A 14,478-nucleotide genomic window follows, 5' to 3' on the forward strand; every position below is an offset into this window, starting at 1 on the left:
CCCGAGGTGTTGAGAAGGGCTGGCAACTGCGTCGGCCATTCGTCTACTGCCTCCCTCTTGCATTCTTACTTCTACAGATTGCAGTTTGGATTCTATCCTGCGCCGCCACCTCTCATCCTCTTTCTCCTTTCTTCGGTTCTAGCTTCTATACATGTCCAAGTCACCTCGAAATGCGAACTTCCATGGAACAAGCCCGAACCCTCGGGTACGTCCTGGGTGTTCGAGATTCCCGAGGGCCATTGTGAGTTCATCATTCTCTCGGCACACCGTCAACGTCCCATCCTTAACATCTTTAATAATCTTGTCAAGCTTTGTCGCTGCTTCACGTAACAAGTCATCGAAGACTAGCGTCCCATCATCTGGGTTTATCTCACCTCCATGAGCGTCATACCAATTTTTCGATCGTTCGGGCCAATCAATTATTCCTGGTACAATACCCTGCTCAATCAGGTCCTTTTCCATCTAATTCCATTTAGGAATTTCTTTGGCATAACCACCTCGCCCTAGCTTATGATGGTACTCCTTCCCCCCAGCATTGCCTGTGTTCTGGGCGACCTTATTCTTACTGTCTTCAATGCTCTTGTATTGTACAAATACCTCCCAGTGGTCCTTACACTGTGGATCCACAGTAAAATTTGGAGTTTGGCCCTTCTTAATGTAGGTGGTATCCAACACCTTCTTGAATGTCTGGAATTGTGTGACCATCTTCTTCATTGTCCACGCTTTCACATCATTTTCAATATATCCGTCGGGAAATGTGAAATGTTTCTTAACTTCTTCCCACGGTATATTCTTTTCTGTATGCTGGAGCGCGTATGGATTAGTCGTTTTGCCCTTCCATTCCCTTATGCTCATGGGCACGTTCTCCCTTACGATTTCCCCGATCTGACTCACGTACTGTGTTGCCACTTTTTCGGGAGCAACCGACCTGCCCTTTTCTATGACTTCCGTGATGATAGCCTTTTTTGTTCCAGTCTTCACCTTGGAAGGACCTCGGGGCTTCGGACGACGGTTCGTCGATCCAGAGGGCTAACAGTTTAAGATTCATTAATTAATTAGTACATAATAATAATGAATAAGATCATATATTATATAGAGAGAGGGTTAAAATATGATCAATACCTCGTAGGACCCTTTTGCCACGGTAACGTTTTGCTCGGGCTGGGGCTGGGGCTCGGGCTCTTCATTGCCATTAGCAGACAGGTTGAGAAACATGTCTACGTGGCTACCTCTTCATCGATGTACGCTATGGGAAGGTTGGAACTACTATCACCAACAATAATCCGCTCCATTAGATACCTTCTGGCCTTGTCGTCTGCCATCGATCTCAACTATTTTGTACATAAAATCATATATAGAACAACCATGAAAAAAATCATTTCAACAAATTGTTTTGAAACATACAAAATGTAATATACAAAATATAACATACAAATGTAATATACAAAATGTACTAATTTCAACTAATTTCTAAGCATTTCAACAAAAATTTCTAAACATTTGTACCAAAGTTCAATTAATTTCTAAGCATTAATTAGAAGTATACAACTATATTCCACAAACAATTGCAATGATCCAAACGAGGTCTAAATGTATACAAAATTTATTTTGTATGTAATCTACCAAATTTCAAAATTTAATTCTGGGGGACGCCAGAGTTGGAGGGGGGCGCGATGGCGATGAGGACGCGCGGCGATGACGGGGGAGGCGGCGACGGAGACGGAGGAGGCCGGCGAATAGGATGGGCCAGCGGCGGTGACGGGGAGCGGCGACAGCGGAGGCTGGCGACGGGCAGGATGAGGACGACGAGTGAAAATTTCGCGAAGTGTTGGGCGCGGGGGTGTAGAAGACGCTATAACTTTTATACAGGACCCTCTTTTTATCCCGGTTTGTAATTGAAACTGGGATTAAAGGATATTTAACCCCGGTTTCTAATACAAACCTAGATAAAAGGGGAGCCTTTTATCTTGGTTTATGATCACCCGCGATAAAAAGTCCCCCTTTTATCTCGGTTTATTATCAACCGGGATAAATGGGTACTTCCAGGAGGGAATCGAAAAGTTCCCTTTTATAACGGTTCTACTTTATAACCGGGATAAATGGGGGTCTTCTCCTGTTTTTCATTTCCCGACTGGTTTTTGGAAATTTATTTGATTTATGTTTCCACTGGATTTCAGGAAGCAAAAAATAAGAAATTTACATATTTCAAACATGCAAAAATATATTAAATTAACAAGTTTGTTTACAATAAGTTTTAACTAGTCATAAATTATATACTATTTCTTTTTACTTCTATTTGGAAATTTATTCTATTTATGTTTTCACTGGATTTCAGGAAGTGAAAAATAAGAAATTTACATATTTCAAACATGCAAAAATATATTAAATTAGCAAGTTTGTTTACAATAAGTTTTAACTAGTCATAAATGCTATACTATTTCTTTTTCTTCTATTTGAAAATTTATTCTTGCCGGGTGGAACTTGTAGGCATCGGATCTCGCCGGGTTTCGCTGGACTTCATGAAGCAAAAATTAAAACTTTACACATTTCAAACATGCAAAAATATATTTAATTAGCAATTATATTTACAATAAGTTTGAATGACTCATTAATTCTACACGAGTTATATTACCTTCTTAAATAATTATTCTATTGCATCACTATCATCTATCATTAATCCTAGAGGGCAACCAATCTGTTTAGGTTCATATGTTGTGGATGGAAATTCATTATTCTCGGGAAGAATCTTCTTGATAATTTCCAACATCAGTATTGCAAACTCTAATATTGCTAAAAGTTTACATAGAAATACACAAATTATTTAGCTCATATTTAATTTACAAATAACTAAACTATTAAAAAATTTAATATTTCCCACGTAATTTACTTATTCTAAAAATGGCTAATTCCATACCTCTATCTCTATCTGAAAAGTACTAGAGTATGAAATTACACCTACAATTTATATGGCTAATTTATAAATATCCATCACATTGTAGCTCAAAAACATGTATAAATACAAATCCTCTACATGCTTAACAAGAAACAAACTCATTTTTCTCCCTCTCTAAAGTATAAAACAAAGCTTAACAACAATAAATGAACGGAGCATGAAGTAGCTAACCTTCACAACACTTTAGATGAGTGAAATCCCCACGGAAATAGGGAAAAAAAATTCAGCAGCACCTCCCTAGACTTGCTTCGGCGCCATGGAGAGGATGAGCTTCTGTCCTTGTGGAGTGGAGTGGCTCGGTCTAGAGGAGTGATCCTTCCTGTAGATAAGATTTTATCCCGGTTGGTAAATCTAACCGGGACAAAAGGTTAGAGCTTTTGTCCCGGTTGGTGTTTACTCCCGGTTTAGCTTTTGTCCCGGTTTGAATTACCAACCGGGAGTAAACCAGTTATCCTAGTTGGTAAATCCAACTGGGACAAAAGGTTGGATCTTTTGTCCCGGTTGGTGGATCTAACCAGGAGTAAAGGGTGGCGCCGTCGGTGTCCGGAAACTAGCCGTTTTAATCAAGATTAAAGGGTGGCCCATAGTCCCGGTTGCAAAAAAGGAACCGAAAGTAAAGGTGCGTCCCATTCCAGCCTACCGTGACGCACCTCCTTTTTTCCCGGGTCAAAATTAAACCAAGACTAAAGGGTGAGATTAAAAGGGGTGGGATCTAAAGTCAATTCTCAGTACTGGTAATCCATTTCGCTCTTCATTATTCCACTTCAACTACTACGTACGTAATGCACAGTCATCAGTACACTTTTGCACCGCATCGCGCACTGCAGACCTTCAACTAATTGCACTGGAGACCATAAAGTAATTCTTTAGTGTTATGCAGGTAGATTTAACGCGGATGTCGATATTAGTCGTCTCGGATGAATGTCATCATCCTCGTTTAGTTTCATGACATATACTCGACGCTAGACCTTCAACGCACCAAGCCCGGCTGAATAAACTCATTTTGTTTACAAAATATGGTACAGAAATATATACACACATACTCATACAAATACTTAGAACAGATGCCTCGCTTACTACCGAAAGATAGAGTCAATTATTCCTGAAATAAATATTATCCTATAATACGAGCACCTTTCTAAATATAGGACTTCAATCCAGTGTATAGATTACACTACAATGAACCGGTTCTAAACTTAGATCTTATGTTCTCGCAAGTCACAAGGAAGCAAAAAAATTAAATTTTAATGGGCCTTGACACAATACTCCATCCATTTCAATTTGTAGATAGTTTTAGCTTTTCTAGGTTCATAGATTTTGCTATGTATATAGACATACTGTGTATATTTAGATGCACAGAAAAACAATGAATCTAAAAAAGCCAAAATGACTTATAATTTGGGACAGAGTGAGTACTTAATTTGCAAACACAAGGAGGGAGGAATAAACCTCTATATGCACAATGATCAAATTGATCTTTAAGGAAAGATCAGCGAGCCGAACTTAGTTTTACAAAATGAGATCCTTATAATGTAGCCTCCTTTTAAATCCCCTGCGGCATTAATTCGCATACAGGATGTGCTAGAAACAGAGAGAAATCTGTGAAATTCTCATAAAAAAATAACATAGGATTATCAATCGGTGGACTCCAGTTAGCAACCGATTTACTTTGCTTCCACTTTCTACATGCGTGCGCTAATAACAGAATTCAGCAGTAAACTGTCATGTACTTCAAAATTCAAATGGACATGCATTTGACAATTAAAATCGGAATCATCGTTTGGCATTGGTGTAAACACGTGTGTAATGGAACCATGATAGCTTGGAAAGTTAGAATACCTCAAGGAATGCATATCAATTTGCACATCTGTGCGTGCAAGGTAAATAAAGCTATAGCTCAAGTGCTCAACTCAGCTGGTCCGAACGTTAACTAAAAGTGTCTCAACTTTAGTTAATTCTTGCTCGACGACCAAGATTCCATTAATCTGTCTATCATGAGACTACAGAGTTTCTTTAAGACTAATCCTAGTGAGATTTCATAGAGGTTTCATGCACATTAATTAGGGTGTCATATCAGCATTTTTGATGATGTGGCAGTGAGTTAATGAGGAGAGAGGTAAGAGGGGTTTCATCATGTATGCATAATTACCAACACAGTTTGTGTCTTGCATGCAGTGCATATGAAACTACACCATAAAATTTTGCATTGTAGAGGTAGTTTCAAACACAATATCATTTTCATGTTGCTTATGTGGCTATCTTGGAAACATCAAAATGAAAATCTTCATTGGGATTAACCTAAGTATCAATTTTCGCATTGCATATCGATTTGGCATGCAATATTTAAGGCAAATGCCGGCACTGCATCATGATGCATGAACTAACCATGAGTTCCATTGGAGGAACGTGCAATATCGTTTTTGCCAGTTAGGTACTCCGCCGCTTGCATCACAACGACTGTTTAGGTGCTCTGGTCCCCTCTTCAAAAGGAACAAGAGAATATGATCTTGTCAACCGTCAAGCGAAATTGTTGTTTTATCGATGTTGACTCAGCAACGTGTAATCGTGCATGAGGCCCTATGGCAATGACAGGGCAGGCAGATTTACACAATAGGCAGTCGGCTATAGAAGAATGTTGAGGTGAAGATGAATGGCCACAAAAATGGTGATACACTGCATTAGTGATGAATAGGTGCACAATGTCAGCACGGCGCACAAAAGTGTCAGGCACCTCAATCACTAGCAAAAGAATTGGTCATCCTTGCTCCATTTTCACTACCTGTTTAGAACCGGCAATGATAATTCACCGCCAGTTCATAATGGAAACTTCTTGCAAAACCAGCAGCGATAGTATCATTGCCAGTTTTTTTCAAGATTCCGCGGTGAATCACCATTAGAATGAATCATAGGTGATTCGCATACACTAGTACACTACTTTAAGGCAATGTCGTTCAGCTTTCAAAAATGTGAGTAGTCAGTCCGCATGATGCAGAACTGTGCAACAAGAACAAGTATATGCATTTATATTTATAGCTGTGCTACTAGAAAGTCATAAATAAGCATCATATCATATATGATACTGCCTGATTCCAAAGAAAAAAAATGTATCACTACACAGCCTAAATTTAGATCAATTTGGCCGATGCATGAAACACAGTAATTGTTTAAAGAACACTTGTGCATCCTTGGCTCTCGCTCTTCCCATGCTGATGGCATATAGAAGTGGCCAGTTGTACGTCCAATCAGAACGTGGCAGCGACAATTCCCATCATGTTTCTCATGGATTCTGATGCATTGTCAATCCCCTGCGTGGTCACGCACTTGCACATGGGAACTCACAAGATGTTCTGAAAGGATTCAGGTTTCGAGGACACCAAGGGTCAGAACTCACAAAGATCACTGGCCTTTCAGTGCCCGTAGAGCCACTCCTGGGCTCTACAGAACCAGCCAAGCACTTGAAAATTGCTAGCTGAAGGACAAAAATAATACTAAAGGTCAGTTGAGTTACAGAGTTTTGAATTGGATCGAAGAAAATACTAGAAAAGCTGTTTGTGTTAGATATTTAGATATAACGTTTTTGTCACGAGTTGTAACGTGTTCAGGTTGTTGTAACAACCTGAATCTTCTCGGATGTAAATCCTAGTAGAGATAAACTAGGATCCTTTCTTACTTAGCTTGCACGACAAGCATATTGTAACAAACCTTGTAATCTGTTCGGCATTGCCGCTATTTAACACCGAACCGTGGAGGCCAAGGGCATCCCACGTTAACCCTAAACTTCACATGGTAATCATAGCCCCTATTCCACCGAGAAAACACATCTAGCAAACCAACCACCTTCCATCGATGACCTCCTCCTCATCTGCCCCTGCGCCGGCGAGCCTTGGCCCGCCTGTCTCCGAGAAACTTACTCGGGATAACTTTTTACTTGGGACAACTTTCTTCTCTAGAAGGCACAGATCATGCCTGCCATCCATGGAGCTCAGCTGATCGACATCCTTGAAGGGAAATCTGTGGAGCCTTCAACCAAGACCCTGAAGATCACCAAGGAGAACAAGACGGTGGAGGTCGTGCCCAATCCAGTCTACGTGACATGGGTGGCACAAGATCAGCAACTACTTGGATACCTTCTGAATTCGCTGACAAAGGATGTGCTCGCTCAAGTAGCGACACTGACATCCTCAGCAGAAGTTTGGGTGGTCCTTGAAGGGATGTTCTCTGCCCAGTCTCATGCACGCGCAACTCATCTGCGCATGCAGTTGGCAAGCCTCAAGAAGGGCGGGATGACCGCCACGGTGCACGTCGCGAAGATGAAGGCAATTGGTGATGAGCTTGCCACCGTTGGCAAGGCTGTCGGGGATGATGAGATGATCTCGTTCATCCTCAATGGCTTGGACTCTGACTACAACTCCCTGGTTTCCTCTGTCATAGGGAGGCTCGACATGACACTGAGTGATCTCTACGCTCAGATTGTGGCCTTTGACATGCATCTCCAGATGCTGGCGGAAAACAACAATGGTGGAGGCTTCCAATCCTCCGCCAACTCTGCATCGCATGGACGCGGTGGCTTCCATCCTCGCGATGGCAACCGTGGCCGTGGTGGTAGTAGTGGTTCTGGAGGTCATGGCTTCAACAACGGCTTCAACAACAACGCTGGAGGTGCACCCAAGCAAGGAGGACAGTCAACCAAGGTCGCCCGTCAGATCTGCAAGAAGCCAAATCATGAAGCTGATGAGTGTTGGTACCGCTTTGAGGAAGATTACCAGCCCAAGGTTGCTGGTTCGGCCACCACCGGCTACGAGGTGGACACAAACTGATATGCTAATAGTGGCCCCTCTGATCACATCACCTAGCTGACCGTGTGCGACAAGTACAATGGACTTGATCAGGTGCACACCACCAGCGGTTCAGGTATGAGAATTAGCAATGTTGGTCATTCATTTTTATGTACCCCAAATCGTACTTTGCATCTAAATAATATTCTCCATGTTCCAAGTTCTAAGAAAAGCTTGCTTCAGTTCATCATTTAACTGCAAATAATAATGCCGATCTTGAATTTCATCCAAACTGTTTTTTTATTAAGGACCTGGTTGTTGGTCTCAAAGAAATTCGACACCAACAGATGTGAATGGAAAGAGATTGCACTTATAAGTTCAAAAAACAATAAGTCTCTCTCTACAACAGGGTAGAGCTCCCCTTTTATAGTGACCCGTGAGCTACTTTACATTCCAAAAATGTCCTTTCTCAACTACTACTGAGGACCAATTGTGGTCACCCTTGGATGATGAGTGATTGATAATGTTGTGTTGGAATGATGTTGCTCTTTGCTTGTGATGTGCAGGTGTAGGATGCGGTGTAATGGCCAACGGCATGCGATGAAGGTCAAGCGAAAGGTTCATGCCGATGGACCAAGGGTGGTGAAGGATGAACGCGAGTAGGCTTGGACCGATGGACCCGAGGAGTCCGGACGGAGTCATAAGTGGTCCACATGGTGCATGGAAGAGCAAGAGAAAATAATGGGATGGAGATGGCGGCGGTCGAGTCAAGCGGGATGGAGGTGAGTCAAGTACGCGGCCTGGGAGCCGGGAGCGAAAGACTTGGAGGCGTCAAAAGCTTGGCGGAGACTGGACACGCGTCGACATCGAGGAGGTTGCGTGGCGGCCAAGCGGAAATGGACGGTTTGGGTGGTTTGGGCCTCAAAACCATAGTGCAGGCAGGTTTGCTGGTTTGGGCCTCAAAACCGGGAGCGAGCCTGGTTCGGCCGGAGCTTCAAGGACGGTACGTGGCATCATCGCGAAGCTTGCATCGAGGCGAAGCAAAGTCGTGAAGGTGGCGTGTCCATCCGATGAGCGTAGAAAAACATGGACCAAAATACCCCTACGTTGGTAATTATCCTAGTTGTAGTTGTAGGGGTAGTTTGATCCTCCGTCCCAGACTATAAATATGGGTGGATGGCTGTTAATTTCAGCACCTCTTGAGAAAACCCTAATTCATTTGCTTAGAGGCTAGCCAAGTGCTTAGAGAGAGAGAGGAGAGAGTGGGAGATGAGAGGGTGATTGCTCTTTTCTTTTGATTTCTTCATTTTAGTGGGTGGATGAAGGGAGGAGGCTAGTCCTCATCTTGTAAAGATGTTGACCTCGTGATTTAGTTGAATTTGTGTGTCAAATTCATGGCTAAATCTTGTGTCTCTCCCATTTTTCTTTTTCCCTATTTTTAGAGGATTTTTGGGTGAATTTTTGGATCTTACGATTGGCAGCGTTTTGGGGTATTTTTTGGGGCAATTCGGTGCTAGGACATGTGCATGAAAACCTAGGTTGATCCCCTAGCAAATCCATGCACGAGCACCTTGGATTTTGAGATTTTTTGAAAATCCCCTTCTTGTTCCCTTCTCCAAATCCATGGAATCTTGTGACCAATTCGTGAGCTTTTTGACTTGAAACTTTAGGAATACCTTTGCTATGTTGTTGTGAGTCTATGGTTCAAATGTTGTGATTTTTGGAGGTCGTTTGATTGAGTTTCGAATTTTTCCACCTTCCTCACTAAGGCTGATTTTGGAATTCCGGAATATTCGGGAAATTTCCGAAGTTCCGGAATTTTCCCAAGGTTTCTCCGAAAATTTTTGAAAATCTGGAATTTTCCAAAGGTTTTTCTGGAATTTTCCGATTTAAGGTGTTCGTTTCAAAATCCTTCTTTTGATACTCATTTGTACTCCTTACTTCCACTAGTCTCAAATTGGGTTCCTAGCATCATTCCTAGGTTCATTATAGCTAAGTGGACTTGATTTTGCTAGCAGATAGGCTTGTGGATTGATTTGGGATTTTAGCCGAGGTTCTTTGAGAAAATTTGAATCGTCTCTCATTCATCCCCCCTCTGGTCGCATGTCCCGGTTCTTCAATTGGTATCGGAGCCGGTTAAGGTTTCTGCATACCCTAATCGGTTTCGAAACCCATTGTGGTGATCTCTAAGCATTCTTCCTCGACCGTTGCACCTTACTTTGATGGCTCTGATTATCGGTACTGGAAAACTCGCATGAGAGCCCATCTTAATAGTAAGGGAGTAGGGGTTTGGGAGATCACTCAAGATGTAGCATATATGATTCCCGCTATTTGCTTGACTCAGGATGATAGCGATAAGTATCACGCCAACAACAAGATGGTTGATATCGTGTTTGCGAGTCTGTGCTGTGGTGAGTTCGATCGTGTCGAGGATCTGTCTCTCGCTCATGAGATTTGGTCCAGACTTCAGAGTTTCTATGAGGGAAACAGCCAAGTGAAGGCAAGACTCTTTGAGACTTATCGGCGTGAGTATGAGAACTTTGTTCATTTGGCCGGTGAATCTGTCGATGCTTTGTTTCAGCGCTTTCTTGCTATTGTGAACAAGATGAAAGCAAACACTACCAACTTGCCCTACACCAATCATGATAGAGCTTTGAAGCTCCTGCATGCTTTGGATCATGAGGTGTGGGGTACGAAGGTTGATGCTATCATCGAGTCCACAAACTATGAGACTCTTTCCACTGTTGAGCTCTTTGCCAAGCTGAAGTCGATGGAGGTTGACAATAGGCTCCGAGTAAAATAAGGGAGTCCTACTGATCCAAATAGTATGGCTCTCATGTTAGGCTCGGGATAGCCTAAGTCATTGGGTAACTGTTCTTCTATGTCATTTGCCTTGTCTTCTTTGGTTTCTGTGTCAGAGGAGCAGCTGGAGGTTCTTGATGATGAAGAGCTTGCCTTGATCACGAGGCGATTCGCGCTTCAACGACAATTGCAAGAACCGGTGAAAGAACAACAACAACTGCTTCGATTGTGGCAAGCCAGGTCACTTCGCCACCGACTGCCCCGATAAGAACAAGTCCAAGAGCGGGTATGACTACAACAAGCACAAGAACAAGGATGGCACCAAGAAGAAGAAGAAGTACACTGATCGTGAGAAGGAGTACCGCAAGAAAGCCAAAGCACGCGCCTTCATCACCTCCCTCAGCGACGTCGACTTCGACATCGACGACCACACCGACTCAAGCTCAAGTGAGAAGGACAATGATCGCAAGGCAAAAAAGAAGGACAGCAAGAACTTCAACGGCCTCTGCTTCTACTCCGACAAGAACCACGACGGGTACTGTGTCATGGCCATCAATGCCAAGAAGGATGATAAAGAAAGCGACTCCGACACAGAAACAGAGGTAAAGCCTACTCCAGAACAACTTGCCTTAGAAGTAGAAGAACTTATTGATTGCCTGCTAAATCAAGATAAGTTGCTTAAGAAGGCTGCTCGTGAACGAGTTGAGCTTAAGGCAAAGTTGGAGAGTGCTTTGATTGAGATAGATATGCTCAAGTCTGCTCCTACTATTTCTGATGTTGTTGAGTGTGATGAGTGTGCTGTTCACATGTCTACTATAGCTTCTTTGCAATCTAAGCATGCTTTGCTTGTGGATGAAATTGATTTGACTAGGGCTTCTTTAGATGAAATCAAAACTAGACCTGTGTTACTTGGTGCTTGCAAATCTTACCCTACTTTACAAATTCAACTTGATGTTGCATGTGCTAAGATTAGAGCTTTAGAGAAATCTGATTTAATTGCTAAATCTAAAGTTCCTGAATGCACAAAGTGTCCTGAACTTAGACATTCGTTGCAAAGTACTAAGGATGAAAATCACTACTTACGCACAGTTCTCAGTTGGGTGTCAAGTAGGGAACCTCTATTGGGTGTGATGATTCAGGAGTTTAAAAGGGCTGATGGTTTTGGGATTGGGAATGTGATCAAGCAGTGTACATTTTATAGATTGTATGAAAAAATCTTTGATGGGTTGTATGAGAAGGTTGATCAGTGCAATGGTGAGAGACAAAAACAAGCAACCTCCAGCCCTTATGAGCCACCCGAGCTGAGTGGAGAGAAACCTAACCCAGAGTGTAAGAAAGACCTTACAAAGTGTGTTAAAGATGGAGTGTTCATTGAGATACCACCAAAAGTTCCAAAGAAAGTCATTTGGGTTGAAAAACCCAATCACCTCAGAAACAAGCTTGACACACTCCCTGATATGCCTTTGAAGAAACCTCCACCAAAACCCCAAGCCAAACCACAACTAAGAATGAACACTCAACCCAAAGCTAACCCACCGCTGAGAGTTAACCCTCAATGCAAAGCTAACCCACAGCCAAAACAACATGTTCGATTCCACTGTGAGTTTTGCAAAAGGGTGGGTCATCTTGAGGAGTTTTATTTTCGAAAGAAGAAAGCTTTGAGACGTGTGCGTGCATGGGGCAACAAGGACATGTACCACCCCTCTCATGGTGTACATGTGCCTAGAATAGCTCCTCCACCTCATCGTGTGGAGAGTGTTTGTTCAGCTCCTTCTTGCAGTTTTGACAGGCATGCTCCTCATCATGATCAATATGACTTAGGATAGCATGACCATGGTTTTGAGTCTCAGAGGTACAACTAACCACGTTTTCCCCCTCATGGTGGTCGTAGTCCTCCAGTGAGATGAGAGATGGTTGATTTTACTAACCCCACTCTTGAGCAAATGGTTCGACACTAGTATTCTACTTGCTTCACTAACCCTAGTGTTGAAACATTTGCTCATCTTTGGTCTCCTTTCATTTGAGCAGGTCGGAGGCCTGGAGAACACGTGGCTCATTGATTCTGGTTGCTCTCAACACATGACCGGTGATCATAGATGGTTCTCCAGCCGCACCCCAGTGATGACCAGGGAGTACATCACTTTTAGGGATAATAGCAAGGGTAAGGTATTGTCTGAGGGTGCCATCAAGGTGAGTGAGAATTTCATGCTTAAGAAAGTTGCTCTTGTTGACTCTCTCGGTTTCGCAACTCCTTGATGATGGCTTTGAGGTTCATTTCAAGCATTGGGCTTCACGGATTTTAGATTCGCGAGGCGATCTTGTGTGTATGATCGTCCCCGAGGGTCAAGTGTTTCGAGTGGATTTCTCTAAGTCATTTGGTCTCTCTCAGTGTCTAGTGGCTGGTTCATCTTCTGAGCTTTAGAAGTGGCATAGGAGATTGGGTCATTTGAGCTTTGATTTGCTTTCCCGCTTGAGCGCTCTTGATCTTATTCGAGGTTTGCCGAAGCTAAAATTTGAGAAGAATCTTGTTTGTGCTCCATGTAGTCATGGGAAAATGGTTGCAGCTTCTCACCCTGATGACTGAGCATCCAGGGGAGCCGTTGCACATGGATACAGTTGGTCCAGCTCGCATTTGCTCAGTTGGTGGGAAGTGGTATGTGCTTGTGATTGTTGATGATTTTTTGAGGTATTCATGGGTTTTCTTCATGAAAACTAAGGATGAGGCATTTCCTTTTGTTCGAAATTTGATCTTGAGGTTGAAAAATGAGCAACCTACAGATGCCATGAGAGCTATTCGTAGTAACAATGGCACAGAATTCAAGAATGCTCGTTTTAAAACCTTTTGCAATGATCTTGGTCTTGAACACCAGTTTTCATCACCTTATGTCCCTACTCAGAATGGTGTTGTTGAATGGAAAAATAGGACCCTTTGTGAAATGTCTAGGACGATGCTTGATGAGCATAGGACTCCTAGAAAATATTGGGTCGAAGCCGTCAACACTGCTTGCTATGTTTCCAATCAAATCTTCTTGCGAGCTTTCCTAAAGAAAACCTCTTATGAGCTGATGCATCGACGTACCCCCAAAGTAAGTCACCTGAGAGTGTTTGGCTGCAAGTGTTTTATTCTCAAGCAAGGTAATTTGGACAAATTTGAGTCTCGTTCTATGGATGGTATTTTTCTTAGTTATGCCTCTCATAGTTGTGTTTATCGTGTGCTTAACCTTGAAACTAACTGGATCGTGAAAACTTGTGAAATTACTTTCGATGAAACTATGCCTTTCACAACTCCTGTCTTTGAGGTTGCAAGTGAACATGAGGTAGGGTAGAGCATCTTTGAGGAAGAGGAAGAGCGTGGTGATAGTGGTGATGAAGAGGATGATGAGATTGATCGTGCTCCAGCTGCCACACCTGTACCTTCTACTTTGACTATGATAGTTGATGGTCCTACCTCCTCTCCCACTACTACAAGCCATCAACAAGTACTACTACATGATGATGAGAAGAAGGTCAGAGTGATCCAGCTGCTATTGAGGGGGAGGTGACTTTAGAGCGAGGGGCTCCACGGCACATTCAGTATGACCATCCTCCACAACAGATGATCGGTAACTTGCATGAGCACACCACTAGGCACAGCTCTAGCCAGATTTCACACTTTGCACATTCTGCATTTGTTGCCATTTTTTGAACCCCGAGATATTGGACATGCTTTATCTGATTCAAATTGGGTCAATGCCATGCATGAGGAGTTAGAAAATTTTGAGAGAAACAAGGTTTGGATTTTAGTTGAACCATCTCCAAATTGCCACCCTATAGGAACAAAATGGGTTTTCAAAAACAAACAGGACGAGGATGGGTTGGTTGTGAGAAACAAAGCGAGGTTGGTTGCCCAAGGTTTTAGGCAAAAAGAGGGAATTGATTATGAGGAAACCTTTGCCCCTGTTGCCCATT

The 14,478-nt window shown here is 42.7% G+C and overlaps 1 protein-coding gene across 1 annotated transcript; it reads left to right on the forward strand.

Annotated features, from left to right (window-relative positions):
• The first annotated feature begins 6,579 nt into the window (after window positions 1-6,579).
• Window positions 6,580-9,131, forward strand: LOC101769071. Its single transcript, XM_012845382.2, has 2 exons — window positions 6,580-7,864; window positions 8,295-9,131. Exon 1 carries the CDS (start codon window positions 6,916-6,918, stop codon window positions 7,768-7,770), a length of 855 nt encoding a protein of 284 aa, XP_012700836.1. The 5' UTR covers window positions 6,580-6,915; the 3' UTR covers window positions 7,771-7,864; window positions 8,295-9,131.
• The last annotated feature ends 5,347 nt before the right edge of the window (window positions 9,132-14,478 follow it).

This window comes from Setaria italica, chromosome IV (assembly GCF_000263155.2).
Source record: "Setaria italica strain Yugu1 chromosome IV, Setaria_italica_v2.0, whole genome shotgun sequence".
NCBI lineage: Eukaryota > Viridiplantae > Streptophyta > Magnoliopsida > Poales > Poaceae > Setaria > Setaria italica.